The following is a 17,218-nucleotide window of genomic DNA, read 5'->3' as shown; positions in this document are numbered from 1 at the left end:
ATTAACCATGATGGTTGTGTGCTGCCAATTGCTGGGAATCACAAGTAGGGAGAGCGCAGGTTTCTCAGAGGATGCCTATGGCCTGACTGATAAGGGCTTATTATATTTTAAAATCATAACACCATCATGTCTATGGGAATAAAGTGGAGTTTGCTTCTGCTGACCTGATGCTAAGCACATTTACTGGAAAACAAGCACAATTTTATTGTGGAAAAATTGATATTAAAAACTAAAACTAAACATTTATAACCATGTAAATTCTTGGCTGGTTGCCCTAAACTCTAAAACAGTTTTATTTAAAATAAGGATGCTTCGGTCTGCAAATGTGACATGGAGGCTGTCAACATCAACCCTGCTGTGCGGGAATCCCTTGCAGACGACTGCAGTGCCTGGAGACAGATGTTGCGTATCCATAGCAGTGACCAAAGGAGGAATGACCGCTGGGAGGAGCACAGAGAGAAATGCCATTGTGTATCTGCAACAGTAGAACCACTTTCATCTGCCACATCAACACACTGCAATAATCAAGTTTTGAGGTAGCCAGTGCATGAATCACCACAGCTAGACTATCTTGTCTAACGGCGGCCATAGCTGGTACTAATTGTAGCTGGTGAAAGGCACTCCTACGTACTGAGGCTACCTGCGCCTCCAGCAATAAAGATGGATCCTGGAGCACCCAGACTATGCACCTATTTTTTCAGAGGCAGTTCCTCATCCAGAACTGGTAACTGGCCAATCTTCTGAACATGGGAACCACAACCCCACAGTGCCTCCGTCTTCCAGGGTTCAAGCTCAGCTTACTGGACCTCATCCACTTCACCATCACACCCGGATAATACACAATCTCTATCCATGCACAATCTCTCTTGACTTATGATGCCATGGAGAAGTAGAGTGGTTTATCATTGGTGTACTGATGACACCACAACTCTGCCACCACCAACCTCTGAACAAATGCACCCAGTGGCTTCATGTTAAAAAGCAGTGGGGAGAAAATCATACCTGCAGGATACCAAAATAGTCTCCAGATACTACTCTTTGGACATGACATGTGAGTAGGAGTGGAACCAGTGTGCAACAGGGTTCCAATACCCACCCCAAAGAGCTGGTTCATAGTAAGTGGCATAAAAAGCCACAGAGAGATCAAACAGCAGAAGCAGATCCCCATTAAGCTTTACACACTTGGCAATATATATATAGAGAGAGAGAGGGGGGGGGGAGAGAGACAGAGGTGGGGTGGGGTTCTGGGAAAAAATGATTTTGGCACTCCCACCTGCCACTGCACCCAATGTTTTGACTATATGCAATTTTGGCTTTAGATGCCAACCCCGGGATGTAGCCCCTGCCTAAGTTGAGGACTTGCTGTATCCATCTGTTGCTCTAGAACAGAACACAGGTGGATGGGGATGTGCCTGCACCATTGTGTACACTAGCGTGGCATGATCCTTTTCAACTTGTAGCACATTCTCTCTTTATGGCTTCTCCATTCCAAAGATGGCGACCTGATGTTTTCTTCTGGCAAGGAAAACAAGAAAAGGTAGGACTTCCGGGTTAGCGCCTCCGGCAATGGCGGATTTCCTCTGACCGGGAGGAATCCGCTTCGTGGAAATTAGGGTCTGGACCGCCACGGCGAGGCGGAGACCCACCAAAAACTGCAGGCGGGAGAAGCCTGTGGACGTGGGATTTGGCTGGCACCTTTTGCGCCTCCCCTACTCGCGGGGAAACCCAGTTTCGGGGATCCGGAGCAACATGGGGTGAGCGGTGCGGTGCTTCGAATCGACTGCTCTTTTCACGGAGTGAAGCTGCATTGCTGTTGCCGGAGAGCGCTGACTTTTTCCTGTGGACAATTGGACTTTAAACAACTACCCGTGAGTAGAACGGAAAATTGGACTATGAAACATCTTAATTTGGCACCGAAGCGGGAAGGTTCTAAACAGGAAGTCTGCCTTCCGCTTTTGTAAATAGATTGAAGCAAAGACATTGCAAGCTAAAGTCTGGAAAGTCGTTTGTAAAGGACTAAATCTCCATCAGCTAAAACTACTAAACCCCCCTTGGAAGCAGGAGAAGAGGGGGGAAATCTTAGATTGTTTAAGCCTGCAGGAGAGAGAGTAAAGAAAGATAAATTTCCACCATCTTGAACCTGGGAACGGGGTGTCAGAGACAGACGCTTTGGGGAAGTTCATTGACTGTGAATAAAACGTTTCTTGACAGATAGTTAAAAAAGAGAAACATATTGATTCCAATGTTTCCTTTTTCATTTAAAAGGAACAAAATATTTGAAAAACGAAAGTAATTTTGTTGCTGGATCTGCTTTCAAAAAGACGGATACAAACAGAAATTGTTTCCTCTAGAGGGAGCTTGTGAAACTATTGCTGGAGTCGATCTGGGGAATTCTACAGCTGTAGAGATTAAAGATCGTGAGAACCAGACATTGACCTTGAACAAGAATGTGCCCAGAAGAAGCCTTAGTGCTTGCTTTTTGCAAGACAAGCGCTTTACTGGAAAAGCTACATGAGAAGATGGATTTGATGACTGTTGCAGTTAGCAATTTTGGACAAACAGTGAATACCTATATAGAAACCACTCAGGAACTAACCCAGGAATCTGCTTTGATAGGGCAAGTTGTGCGGAAGACAAAGGAGGAGGTTGTTGCTGAACCTCAAGTAATAGAAATGGAGAGAGCCGCGGCCTTGCAGGAACATAAGCTGTTGTTTTTGACGACTGAACCTGGAGAAAGTCAGATTTGGAGAGATGGAGTACTGTTTGGTTTGGAGATGGGAAGTTGGATAGATCCCCCTATGCAGGGATGTTTTGATTTCTGGGATCTGGTTTTGGGCCTGGGGGAGTTTGGAATTGTGGGGGCCCTTAACTTTGGAGGGACTTTGAAACATGCCTTCAAATATCTTTTGGATTTCAGTGCTGACTATGGAGAATGGGCTGACCTGTCGAGAAGGGATAAAGATATTGTCAGGTTGGAGTCTCCCCGAGATCTACCCCTCAGTGAGAAAGGAAGGAAATTAAGAATAAGATCAGCAGAAGACAAAGTAAAGTGCAGGTATAAACATGAAGAAGACCTGCAGAAGGGACATGGAAAAGACTTAAGAGCCTCGGATAGAGATCACCAGGTTGATGGACTAGATGGAATGGATAGAAAGGACTGACAAAACCCAAGACCAGGAAGAAGAGACGATGGATGAAGATTGGAAGAAAGTTTAAAAATTCATTTAGAGAATTATTGTAAAATTAATGAGTGTCAGAAAAAATGTTGGAATGAAACTATTTGGCTTTAGTAGAAATGCTATAAGGAATTATGTATAAATAAGTTTTAAGCTTTAGGGCTTTTTATGGTAAGATAAGGTTAAAATAAATTAAGGCAATTTAATGACAGAATATAGTGAAAGATGGAAAGGATTTGCTGAGATAATTAATAACTAGAATACAAAAAGGGAGGTGTGAGGAGGTTGACGAAGCAAATTAACGAAAGATAAAGATTTGGGAACATTGGACTTGTTTTTAAATTTTTTGTTTGCTTTTGTTTTTGATGTATTGTGTGTTTTGTTTTTTTGTTTTTATTGACTTGTATTGTTTAATTCCTTTTTTTGTCTCTTTTTTCCTTTTCCTTTTTTTCTCTGTAATTTTAAATTCTCAATAAATATCATTTTTTTAAAAAAAAAGGAAAAAGGAAAAAAAAGGAAAACAAGAAAAGGTAGAAGTTGGGATTCTCGTGATTTTATTTATTTTTTAAAAAGCTGCCCCTAAATCTACCATCAAATTGCTGCTTGCATTTGTATCCATCCTAAAAAATAACAGATCGTGAGCACTGCAATACACCGTAGGACACAGAGAGAGAGAGAGAGTGCTCTAAGCACGCACAACTTTTTCTGTTGGCCTAGATCGCGAAGGGAGTCCAGCCTGCTCCCTACTCTGGAGGAAACGAGGCCCATTAGCCGCCGCGCTGTGGAATAAAGCGGAATGCGCCGCAATAAAGGCCATCTGGCACCTCTAACCCCCGAGCCGACGCCCCCCCCCCCCATTCAGTCGGCGGCTGCCGCCCTGAGAGATCCCGCCCAATTCTGAGGCGAAAAGCGGGCGGGCGGGCGGGAGGAAGATCCGCTAGTCTCGGGGAGCGGCTCCTCCTCCGGGCCAAGCCCGGCCCCTTGCCAGCCCAAACACAGCGAGAAGACACCCCCAGCTCCGAGGGGCTGGCTGAGGAGGGCATGGGGCGAGCCAGGTGGAGGCGAGCCAACCGCCGCGGCCTCGCTGGCAGGGGGGGCACGGAGAGGAGGCTCCGCTCGGCCGCTCCCGCCACACCAGCGCCGGCCGCCAAATGTAGCCCTGAGCGGGAGCAGGAGGAGGACACCTAAAGGCGGGCGGGGGGAAGGCCTCGGGAGCCTCATGCTTCGCGGGCAGAGCAGCGGCGGGAGACACGGGCTCCTCTCTCCGACCTCGGCGGAAGGGAAGAAGACCTAGGAGCGGGTCCCTTCCTCAGCCCGCTATCGCCAAGCGGGGCGCCTCCTCCCTCTCCAAATTCCCGCCTCCATGCGCTCTAGTCGCCGCCGCGGGTGAGGAGGGAAGCCGAGGGGCGCCGCCTTCTCCCCTTCCCCGCCCCTCGTGGGGGTGGGGTGGGGGAAAAGAAGAAAAGGGCCATGGTTGTGGGGCTGGCCCTGGCGGTCCCCGCCTGAAGGGAGGGTCGCCGAGGCTCCTCCCGCGCGGCTAGAAGTGCCTCCCCGGCGCACACGCCGCGCCAGCAGGAGATGGATGGGGCTGAGCTGGATGGCGGCAGCAGCGCAGAAGTGCCTCCTCCTCCTCCGCAAGGCTGCTGCCAGGCGGATGCTGGGGCTCCCGGGGAGCCGGCCGGCGACCAAGCAGCCGCAGCAGCAAGTGCACAGCCGCCGCCGCCGCCACCACCAGCAGCCATGGTGGAAGAGCCCGCCGGGGAGGGCTCCGCCGCTGCCCCCGCTGCCTCGGCCGGCAGCGCCCTCGCCCCCCGCGCAGTAGCAGCAGCCCCTCCGGAGCCGAAGAAGCAGCAGCAGCAAGGGGTCAAGCGGCACCACCACAAGCACAACCTGAAGCATCGCTACGAGCTGCAGGAGACGCTGGGCAAAGGCACCTACGGCAAAGTCAAGAGGGCCATCGAGAGGTTTTCCGGCAGAGTGGTAAGGGCTGCGGAAGGCGGGGGCTGCTGGAGATGCTCCGGATGGAGAGATGTCATGGGGGCGGCGGCGGGGGGGAGCTGCTGTGCATTGCACTCATTCCTGAGCTTTTCCCTTCATGGCATGTCCGGCCTCACAACTTGGGACCTGAATTCCCCCCCCCCCGCCCTTCTACTTTTTCTAACTTTTTCTTTCTGGAGCTCCCACTTCTGTGTGTGTGTGTGTATCTTGATGTAGATCTCCCCGCCACGCCGTTATGCGATTCAAGAGTTATTCGGGGTGTGTTTGTGAAGTCTGATTTCTCCCAAAGTATTTGCACCTAGAACTTTATCCTAACTCTCTTAAATCATAACTGCCAGGTGCAGATCATTTAGGAATTTTTTAGTATTGTTTGTAAATGGGCACTCCCCTCCCCTCCAAATTGATCATTCCTTTTACTGTTCTTTCAAAGTGTGGGCATACAAAGTTCCCTGGAATGTATTGTGTTTTCTAGTAAGCTAAACAGAAAATGCTATTCAGCTTAGAGTTCCTTTAAACCAAAACACTTCATTGCTGGTTTTTATGACCTGAACTTTACTGACCTCTTTAAACAAACACATTGATGCTGCTCCTCTACCTCAGTGAGCTTTAGAGTCCACTTGGCTCATCTGTGTCTGCCGGCTAACAGCTTAAACACAGCTGTCCCGATGTGGCATTGTACTGTAACTCCAGCCCAACTTTTTTGTTCTTCTGTCACAGGAGATCTCATGGGCAGATGGGAAATGCTTGTGCAATAAGCTAGAAGCATTGCTATTTTCTGCATTGCCATTTAATATCTATTAGTGGACCTGTGTTCCAACTCATGTAGGTTGGTTCTGTATTTGAGTCAGCTATGCCTATACAGATATTTTTCTGAAGCATTCCAGGCAGACTGCAGCTTTTCAGCAGTGTGATTTGTGAGTGAAAAAAAAGTTCCAATACAGTATGAAAATTATATTTAAATGATTTTATACGCAGATAAGCTTGTGTTATGTATTATTCTTTCATTTTGTTAAATTGTTAAGAGGACAGCTAAACAAAGCAGAGATGAATGCAAATGCTGACTTTGAATGCATGATATTTTAAAGCACTGAGTCATATTACATGCATCTAGGTTAATTTACAGATTTTTTTACATCATTTTTACATTTTTTACATCATCCATCTAAATTTATTGTTTTTAAAAGAATGCTTTTGATTCTTTTTAAATTTGCTTTGAAACAGAGATGTAACTTTGTAGCTTCATTGGAAACCAGCATTGCTATTTATAAACTCTATTTATTTTAAGATTAAAATGCTACGCTTAATTTTACATTGTTCCAACATACTGACTAGCTCAGGATAGTGTTTACTTGTATTAAATATGGGAAAGTGCTTTTCCTTTCTCACCTCTAAAAGCACATACATATTTCTGTAGGGTCTACTACTACAAGGAATTATAACTGGTTGCTATGACTCCATGCCAGATGTACATTGACTTCTTGAACAGTTTTTCCTTTTCTCCAAGCTCTTAAAATGCAGAACTTCAGTTTTTCACTTTATACGTTAGGGGAGAATGTTGTGGAAAAGGTCTGGGCCAGCAGAGGCACAGGAGTTCATTTAGCTTTTCCTTTGCTTTCTTTGCTCTGTTTCTGTTCTCCTTAGTCATCAGCATTTATGGCATCATTAAAAAGCTCTGAATAGACTCTGTACTGTGACCAGCAGAGGGGGTTCTTGAAGCAAAGTGACTGGCATATTTCCTATCATGACTTCACAGCAAATTGTCAAATAAAGAGGAGCTAAGTATTAGAAATCCCAGGTCACACTCCCACCTATGTCATTTGCTTGCTGTCAAATTACTGGGTTAGGTAACCTTTTCCTACACAGCAGCATGTAAATATTTGGAACCATATGGCAACAGCTTGCAGCCTAGAAACAACTCTAGTACTCTGCTCTCTCAAAGTTATATATATACCTTCCTTGAGTATATATTTTAACCAAGTGCGATTTAGGTATAGCGCATGCTGTTAGGCATTCTTGACTGATTAGTCAGATATCGACATATAAAATGTGAGGCATTGAATTTTCTTTGGCTTCTGGGGCAGATATTGTGAAATCTGCAGGGTGGATTGTTATCTGAATCTGGTATGAATCTGAAGGATTTCCACCAGTGTCAATGAAGCTATGCTAATATGAAGCCTACATAATGACGCATTCTCCATTATATTTTCATAGCGCAGGGCTTTAAATTGCATTGTCTTACAAAGAAGTGTTTTTGAATCTAGCATTGTAACTTGCGTGCCCTAGAAGCTTCTATTTTCCCCCTCCTCAACATATACACTTATCAGACTTGGGAAAATCCCAGATGCCACAATGTACAAGTTCTTAAAAAAACAAGTATTAGTAGTATCTTGGAGTTTGAAATATTTTTTTCAACTCTGTAAGGGCTATTGCCAAAAAATTATTTTATTTTTTAAGAAACCTGAAGTACTTTTCCAGCCTTAGCTTATTAGATGGAATATAGATTAGTTATATTTAGTTTGTTGTTGGCAACAACTTGTTATTTAAACATGTTTACTCAATAATACAACAGCTAGAGACTGGGCTGTGTATTGCATGAAATATAAGAGCACACCCACCCTGTACAAGGGCAGCCAACTTTCCAAACATTTGTTGGGAGATGTTACATGCAAATGGCTGTAAGTACTAGGATCAAGAGATGACAGAAGAAGTTTGCAAAGTAGAGTGTATTTTGAAAGTGTTATTGCCTGTGGAAACAGACAGATGTACATGCTTGGTCATCACAATCAAAAAGGGGTGTGGGCTAATGAAGGTGCTGTAATAACAACAAAGTTACATAGTAGGAACAAAGCGTAGTCTATACAGTCATACCTCTTTTTACTTTCGGTTCAGGTTACGTCTTTTCAGGTTGCGTCCCGCGGCAACCCAGAAGTAACGGAACAGGTTACTTCTGGGTTTCACTGCTCATGCATGCACAGACGCTCACAATGACGTCACATGCATGCGTAGAAGCAGCAAATCGCGACCCGCGCAGACGCGGGTTGCGTTCTGCTCATGATGCGAACGGGGCTCTGGAACAGGTCCCATTTGCAACCAAAGGTACCACTGTACTGTATATTGGTTTTGGAAATAGATGCAGCATTCCAGTTACAAAGGAACAGCACATTGATCATATATAGTGTTTCATGTGTGTCCTGAGTTACTCCATGATCTAACTCTCCTTTTCTCACAAAGTTATGTTCACAGTCTCTCATGTATCTCGGGTCTTCATCACTTTACAGTGCAATCCTATGCAAGTTTACTCAGAAGTAAGCATAATTTAGTCCAATGAGACTTATTCCTAGGTAAGCATATAAAGGGTTACAGCCTAATTAATGTGTTGTGTTTTTTTACCAGGTTAGTGGGAGCTTTTCTTACTTGTCTGGTCTGTTCTGATAGCCAGCGCTGCAGAAATATATTTATATTTCATACATGGTGAGACAGAGTTGGATGATTCTAAGGTCACCATAAAAAGTGTGTCCCCAATTATAAATTCTATTAAAACCATTGATGGCTGCGCACTGGGGCTGTAGGGTGAGGGCCAGAGCAGCTAGCAGCAGGTGGTGTCAGGCAGCAAAGGAAGCAACTTCAGGTTGCTAGGAACGGATAAGAAAAGGAAAGTTCTTAGCATCTGTTTTTTATTCAATATTTACAGAGAGAGGCTTCGAATGCAGCTTCTTGGAATAATGGCCTTGTTCCGTGTGACTCTCCACCCCCTTTTTCTCCCACTTCCTCAATCGTCATTATCTCCTCTATGGGTGGCACAGAGGGCCCTTTGCTTCTGAGCCCTTTGCTCTACTACTTTCAAGGCTCACCAGGTTCTGGGGGAGGGAAGGTCTGGAATGCTTTCTAAAGACACTGTGTCCATCAGCTGCTGGTGCTTCCTCTTCCTCCTCCTCCTCTCCCATTATTTCCCAGCTTTCCCCCTCGTCTGCCTCTGAGTTGTGACCTCCCTGAAGCCCCTGTTGTAATTCTGAACTGTCTTCTTCTTCTTCTCTGGAAGGATCAGGCTGGGGAGGCAGTCTCCACCATTACTGCTCTGCCCAGTCCCTGACATGCGGAGGTTGTGTTAGGAGAAAAGATTGCATTAGGCAGAAGTTTTAATTGGTGGTGGGGACAAAAAGTAAGGCAAGGGACTGGACAGAAAAAGTGAGGTTAACAGGTGGAGAGAGCTTTTCTCCACTGTGTTGCAAGAAAGGAAGTAGTGGATGGCATGGTGGGTTGCCACTGTTACTGGGAAGGAGAGGGGTACGAGCAAGGTAGCAGGATGGTTGGCACAGCGCAGATGTAAAGATGGAGCCAATCTGGCACTCCTGCTGGTACGTTTGCGCTGAGTCAACCTTCCCACGACCTTCCCCTTTCCTTCCTGGTATGTGGAATGACTCAGCTGTTGGGAGGTCAGGTGAATGCTGCCACCCCACTCCACTATCCCCTACTGATGGAAGCCAGCAGTCTTGTCATAGTTCTCTGCATCTGCTTTCGCCCAGTCTCCAAAGTGGTGTGGTGGCTAATCGGACCAGAACTGCAGCAACAATAATATGAAAGCATCCTGAACAAATTTTGATTGGTCAATGGACACCAATCAAGACTAGAAGGAATATTTTGAAGTGTTTACAACAGATTGATTGTGGGCTTACGTTTGGACTTTATGCAAATTGCAAGAAATAACTCTGTCCTGATTGGTTAGGTGTTTCTGTTCTCAAGGAAAGAAGGTTACTTAGAGGATTGGTGGGTCTTGTCGTCCTGCCCGAATGCTAACTTTTATGGGAAATTGCTTGAAATAAGGTCACAGCAGTGCAGACACCATGATGGGCAGAGAGTGAGTGATAATAACATAAGAGAAGGAGAGAGAGTGCAAGCTCTGGAGTTAAGGGGGAGACTGGTGGCTTTTGGTGGGTTGTTGCCCTTTTTGGCCACCTAATTAAAACAATACTTTGCACAGGTTGGAATATGGGATGGGCAGTAGCAGGTTCCAAGGGAATTGAAACCCAAAGCTTTGGAAAGCTTGGTTGAGGATGAGGGATGTATGTGTCTGAGTATCTGTGGGTGGGTAGTGGATCTAAGAATATGGATATCTGAAATCTTTGTGGCTGAGTGTGGTATGTGTACAGGAAAGGTGAGCCTGGTGGGTTTGTGGATAGTGGGTGCCAGATGCGGTCAGATACGTAAGTTTTGGTCTTTGAATTGTGGCTTTTAGGGTGAGGAACTCTGGCTAATATTTGGCTGCCTGAAGTACAATTCGCAGTGGAATTTAGTTCATTGTTTGCCAAGTTGCTTTCAACCAAAAGCATAATTGCATTGTAATGTGTTATTACTAACAGCTTCAAAACATCATTTGAGAAAAATCATAATAGAGGGAGTTTGTAACATTAAAGCATTTTGTGTTGAGCCATGTGTGTGGGTTTTTTGTATCATTAAATTCAAGATTAGGATATTATGTATGACATATGGAGGAAATTATATCTGAAAGCATATATAAAATTATGTTTTGGTATCATACATGTTGGATAAAGCTGTTTGGAACAAACAGTTCCTGCTAAAAATTGTTTAGTGTTCATAGAATTCTTCTCACAGATTCCTTGTAATTATCCATTATATATACCAAATGCTGACTTTAACCATCTTTTTTTAACAGATGTCGACATTTTGTGTGTCCATTTGGGAGGACATTTTTTAAAAAAACAGCCCTGTCCTATTGCTAGATACTTGAGTTACTGTGGAAAGAACTACAAAGTGAGATAAATGCATCTGTGCAGTACTGGGTGACCAATTTATTTAAGCCTCAAATGTACCCAGGTTTTCATTTGTGTTCTCTTGCAGTTGTTTTTCTGAACTCTGCTTTTTCAGTCAGGCATAGGATTCTCATTTGTCTTGCCCACATGAAAGCCCAGAGCATCTGTAAGTTATAGTTTGTGAAAGATCTGCTTTTAAGCAGCACATATTTATCACCATGTCTGCACAGACAACACTGTACATTGTATAAATTAGGAGAGCCTAGACACTGAACACTAGGGGGCTGGGTGAGATATGCCATGGGAGTATAGTGGCTGCCCATGCTGATCAGATATCTTGGATCCATACCAAAGCTTCCAGATGTTTAATACATATAAAGACCCTGCAGTAACCTTTAGTTACAGTCTTAAGTGGGAGAAAATACCTCCATGTGGCTAGTTAAGTATGAAGCTATTTGATGTTCAAATTGTAGTAAAGTACATAAAGAAACCAGCATGTGTACCAATGAACCTCTTCTACATTTGTTAATGTTATTTAATATTGGTGATATCTCAGCTGTCTGAGGATGAGCACATACATGGGCTTTGATGTCTGGCTTTTAAATTTTTCACTGGTCCAGGATTGAGTACAAGCCCTAAATATGATACAATTCAGGTCTTGTTCTAATACTTTTGGAGGATAAGAATAAAATATGGTTTTTATTGGTTACTTTTTATTTGAAAAAAGGAGCTGTGGGATAAGTTCTTGGTGGGATTGGAATGTCACAAGATTGGGCTAGAAAGCCATCTGAAGATAGAATCAGTTTGCAGAAAATAGGCAATTTCTTCCATAATTTCACAGCTGTAGATATGATCAAAATATTTTTGTGCAGAGCTAATTTACTGTCACTAGCTGGATTAAATTTTCAACACAATTTTATATTTTCCAAAGGTATATATCCCTCCTCTAGCTTTAGGTAACTCATGGAGCAATTCTATGCATGTCTACTCAAAAAGCTCCATTTAGTTCAATGAGACTTAGTCCCACTCGAGTTCATAGGATATTGCAACCTCATACGCATTCCTTAAATGTGAGTGCTGCTTAGGAAATATTTGGAGGGTAAATCTGAATAGCTCAAAATCCAGCACTGAAGATCTAGAATCAGAGAGTGCTGTGCAGTTTCTGCATTTCAAAGCTTAATGTCTATAGTTTGGCAATTGTCATTTGAATTTCTCTTAGAACGGGCACCGCTTGCATTTCCATAATTCTTGGAAAGCAGAAATATCTCATAATCACTTTAACAATTCTGTGTTTAACTGTTCAGAGCAGAAAATATTTGTCAAAAGAAAAAGTGACCGGGGAAGAACATTGTAGAAATCTGTGTATAGTACAGTTGAATGCTACTTCATAGTTCAGTCATAAAATACGTCTAAAATACAATATTGCTGCCTGACCACAAAAATATTTTAAGATACTTGTAAGGGAAGACATTTGGACCTATACCAGTATGCTGAAAATATTTGATAGATCTTTTATGATAACAAAAGCTAGATAGGAAACTTTGGTGTGGCTTTTCTCTGAAACTTGGCAAAAGTTGCTATTTTATATTTTACTGATTTTGCATTTTGATGATGACTGTTTTAAGTTACTTGTTTTTCATAGCCATCCCTTGGTCTTGTGAAGAAGGATGATATATAAGTCTCATAAAATAATTTAGTATTAATTTACAAAATGGAAGTGAACATTTCCAAACTCTTCCTTTGGGGCTGCACTGGAAAGGAAGTGCTGGAATACACAAGCCCAATATTTGACTATGGTTCCTTTTGCAGTAAACCATGGTTTAGCCATGATAGCTGAACTAGCTTAGTAATCTCTTTCAAGCTTTTGAGGGGGAGATGTTATAATTAAGGACTTGAATTTCTTCACATAGTCTTCCATCTACAGTGAAATATATATAGAATTAAACATGGGACTGGTGTCAGACATGGTTCAGGGAGCAGAGTTAAAATTAAACTCATCCATAAGTTCACTGGAATGAATAAACCTTAAATTTCAGTAACCCAGCTTTAAAATAAGAGTAGTACTTTACCTCACGGTTATTGTGAGGATTAATGAGATTAACACTAATAATTCCTTATGTATTTTATAAATTGCCTTCCTCCAGCTTTCCTCTGGTGAAAATAAAAATGTGCCACCATAGATATTATGAATTTATCTGTCTTGGATATCCTCAGGAGAGAAAACAGGAAATTACTTTTTCGGTGGTGCAGTAAGTAAAATTCTGATTCTAGTTGCACGGATCCCACTGCTTTAGAATTAGGCCCGTTGTTTGAATGGAAAGTATTTCTTAAAACACAAAAAAACACTTAATGACACACTTGAAAGCAGTCTGTGTTATTGTCTGTTGAACAAAGCTTGTGCTTTATGAACTGGCTGATCATAAAGGCAGCATAAATCATGTAAAACATTCTCATTTGCTCTTTGTGCTTTTTGCAGATGGGGCTCATAGAGCAGAAATGCAGTCAGATGTCTGCTCCAGGATATTTTAGCTGAACTGTATGAGTCCATTAAACAAATGTAATGGCTTTTTGGAAAGACTTGCTATGCATTTGAAACCAAATGTTTTACACAGAAAACATCTGGGAAGTGTGTGTGTGTGTGTGTGTGTGTGTGTGTGTGTGTGTATACATACAGCACATTGGAAAATAGCTTTATTGAGCCCAGCTGGGTGGTTGCTCGGGATGTGGTTGTAGGATATGACAGTCTAGTTGCTATAAGGAATAATTTATTTGAAGTATTGCCATCAAATGAATATTTGGCACAGACGTGAGCATCTTTGTTTCATTGAGCACACAAATTCTTCTCATTATCATTCCAACAAAACCTGCCATGACATTTTATATCCTGTTATATAAGCTAATTCAGATAATGGCATGCTTTTAAATGGGTGTGTACATTAGAGAAGACACTGTAGAAATAAATCAGTTATTAATCCCTCCTACCCCAAACCCCAAGGTGATAAGATTATATTGGAAATGGTCTATATTATTTTTTTGCCTTAATCCCATGTGCTTGTTAGACGAATGTAAAAGTTAATGCATGAAAATATATGTTTTTACCAGGTTCTGTTAGTTCCTTAGTATAGTGTGTTATAATTCCATTACACATAGCGGATTTGGTTTCATTTTAGCTGAGCCAGGGGCTTGCTATTTCTAGGAAACAGCTGATAATACATGTGGAAAAAATGTCCAAACTATTCTCTTGTTAGGATGCTGATTTTAGCATTAAATTGCTTTTGCAGTTTAGGCTGACTCTCCAATTAGAGGAAAAATTGTTTAAAGTTCCGAACAACAGTGCAGCCACATCTTCAGGATAATTTAAATAAAAAACAAAGAAGTGAAAGAGGCTAGCTTAGGCAGACTCCGGTTCATTCCCATGCAGTGAACAGTTCACATTGCACAACCCTGCTTTTAAATAGTTCTACACAGTATGACATGATTTGTGGTATTTGCTGAAATGAAATTCTGGCTGGAGTAGCCGGAGCAGGGAATTGTTCTGCACTCAGGGGAAGGTGGTACATCCAAGTCTGTGTTAAGGTCATTGGCAGGGTGAAGTGGGAAGCCTGAGTTGCTGCTGTTGTTCTGCCTAACTTTTTTGTGGGGGGGGGGGTTGGCAAAGAGATTTTAAGACTCAGAATATTGAGTCTCCTTCTCCAGTTGTGCTTGGCCTTGGTATATATTGCAAAAGGTAGGCGTGGGTTGTCCCTGTACCCTTCCTGTCATACATTCCTTCCGGTATTTTCAAGGTGGCCCTTGTAATGTTCTTTTGATTTCTTCTTTAACAAAATGATAGATGATCCAGACATATGAATGTTTCTTAGAAAGTAATCTTTTAAAACTAAAAACAGTAGAAATCCACAGTGTGCAGATACAGCTTCCCTGATGTGGCCTGGTCTACACAGTAGAATAAGATGGTACAACACTGACATGGTAGGTCTGGGATGGGGAACCTGTGGCCCCCTAGATGTTGCTGGCTATAACTCCCTTGACTACACCTCATCGTCCTTGACCATTGGTCATTGGCTGGGGCTAATGAGAGTTGGAATCCATAACAACTTCTGGAGAACCACAGGGTTCCCTACCCCTGTGGTACAGTTTACCACTTCAGACTGCAGGTCAGAGGAAGGGGGAAGATACCATTTTATTCATTTATTTTTCTATGTGAAACATTTTAATCCATCATCTCCAGACAGTTAATGAGAATTAAAACATGCGAAACAAGAGTAAATAATAGACACAAAAGAGCAGCAGATAAAAGCCAATTGATAGTCAGAAATTTTAAAAGTGTTACTGCTTTTCAAAGTTTGGGTGAGTTAGAAGGGTTCTTTCCTGGTATGTAAAAGACAGAAAAGTTGGTGTTAAGCATTCCTCCCTTGAAAGGACATTCCATAATGCTGTTACTAAAAAAGCCACATTTCCACCTCATTTTTCTGAATATATAGGCCAGACTGAGTTATCAATATATCCTACAAAGTTACTTCTTTACTTATTCTTTCTTTTTTCATTACGTTCATTGTTATATGGTGGGTGAAAAGTCAGAGTATATAATTGCCCAGGAAATTATGTTTTGACTTTTGCAGGAAGGTGTGCTGCAACTGTGCAAAACAAAACTGTTCCAGAGACTTTTGAATTATTTCACTTTTCTTTTCTCTGATTTGCCAAGATTTTAATTTTTGTGTTAATTTTTGTGAAACTTAGAAAGGATTTCTTTTTTTAAAAAAGAATAGAAATGTCTGATGTATTAGGAAGCTGATTATTAACAATCATTTTGTAACCAGAAATGTATTTAAATAATGAAAAGAGGCATAAAGAACAGGGTGGGCATGATCAATCTCCCAGCCCTACCCAGGTTATAAAACATGTCAGCCATTGCTTTTACTTTCTTAAGAACTTATTTGGATGGAAAGAACCTACACTTTGTGGAATCCTAGTTTGATGTTGCATTTGGCCCCAGTGAGTGTGGAAGCCAAACATAAACATCTGTTTGGCAATTTTGCAGGAAGTTAAATATAACTAAAGCTTTTGTCCTTTCAGCAGATCTTGTACTCAGTATTGGTCAACATTTGCTGAAGTCAGAATTACATCTTCATAGTTAAAGTTGTGAAACAGTTTTCAATTCCATTCCAGTTTGAATTCCACCTCCTTTTGAAAGGAATTGTATTCATTGAAATGTGAATTTGCTTTGAAAGATGTAATTTGTCGGAAAGGTTTTTAATCTATTCATAGTTCCTCCGAACCTCTACTTTGTTTGCTTCAGGTGACTTCCTCCCAGGATCACACATGGTAGTTCAATTTTTGGATGTTCTGACAGAGATGTCTTGTAACAGCAGAAGAGAAGACTCTGCATAAACTATTAGATATTTTCAAATTATTACAATGTCTTCTAACCCTTTCCTGTTGGCTACAGGCTTAGGAAGTATACCAGCAGTTTCCAGCATACTTATATTGAATTTGTGCTCCTACCAGCTTGGCACTAAGCAAAGTACATAGAATTTCAGCAGCTCTGCACGCCCCCACCCCATCACCAATAGCTACTAGAAGAGAGAAGGAGCTCTGGATTCTATCAATGTGACCTTCTACCATTCATATAAATAATAAGGTTGGCAGGGACCAATAAAATCATGTCCAACCCCTTAAAACAGGATTACCCTTCCTGCATATCAGTCCACACTGTGCAAAAGACAGTTGCATTATAGTGTAAAGCTTGTATAACAGTTTACTCAAGCAAGGAAATAAAACTGTCACATGGTGCAGATTAAAAGCAAGCTATGGCCAATGGCTAATGAAACCTGGGGAAGGTGACAGCCTGATGCAAAGCATGAACAAAACCCATCAACTAAGTATGGTGTGTGTATACATTCTAGGAAGCCTGCATTTGTTCAATGTGGCTAGAGATGAAGATGCAACTGGAAGGTCCAAATGCCTCATGTTGATAAAATTGGCCTGGATCACACATAATGCTAAGCCACAATTAAGCAGCCTATAGCTTACTAGGATCAAGCAATTGCTGCTCAAATCACACCTCTACCTCCTTCTCCCTTTTGCCACATCAGGAGGGGCAGCGTACAGCAGATGTAAAACTTAATATAGAAAAATAAGCCAATAAATAAAACAAAATGAAACAAGGCTGTGCACAGTACACTTGAAAATACTATAAAAACTCCAGCACCGTATACAATAAAAGATTCAATTAAAAGCGAGAGAAAAGAGGTGAGTATTCAAACATTTCTTCAAAAC

The 17,218-nt window shown here is 42.2% G+C and overlaps 1 protein-coding gene and 1 long non-coding RNA gene across 2 annotated transcripts in view; both read left to right on the top strand.

Annotated features, from left to right (window-relative positions):
- LOC310687310 overlaps positions 1-17,218 on the top strand; it is a 374,731-nt gene that overhangs the window by 207,104 nt on the left and 150,409 nt on the right. The window lies entirely within an intron of this gene.
- Positions 4,065-17,218, top strand: part of NUAK1 (NUAK family kinase 1) — a 49,025-nt gene continuing 35,871 nt past the window's right edge. Inside the window, exon 1 of the mRNA XM_083462160.1 lies at positions 4,065-5,156. Coding sequence (XP_083318286.1) covers positions 4,755-5,156 — 402 coding nt within the window. The 5' untranslated portion in view covers positions 4,065-4,754. The remainder of the gene's footprint in view (positions 5,157-17,218) is intronic.

This window comes from Podarcis liolepis (genome assembly GCF_965112155.1).
Source record: "Podarcis liolepis genome assembly, chromosome: 10".
NCBI classification, from domain to species: Eukaryota; Metazoa; Chordata; class Lepidosauria; order Squamata; family Lacertidae; genus Podarcis; species Podarcis liolepis.
This window is presented reverse-complemented; position numbering and strand designations above follow the sequence as displayed.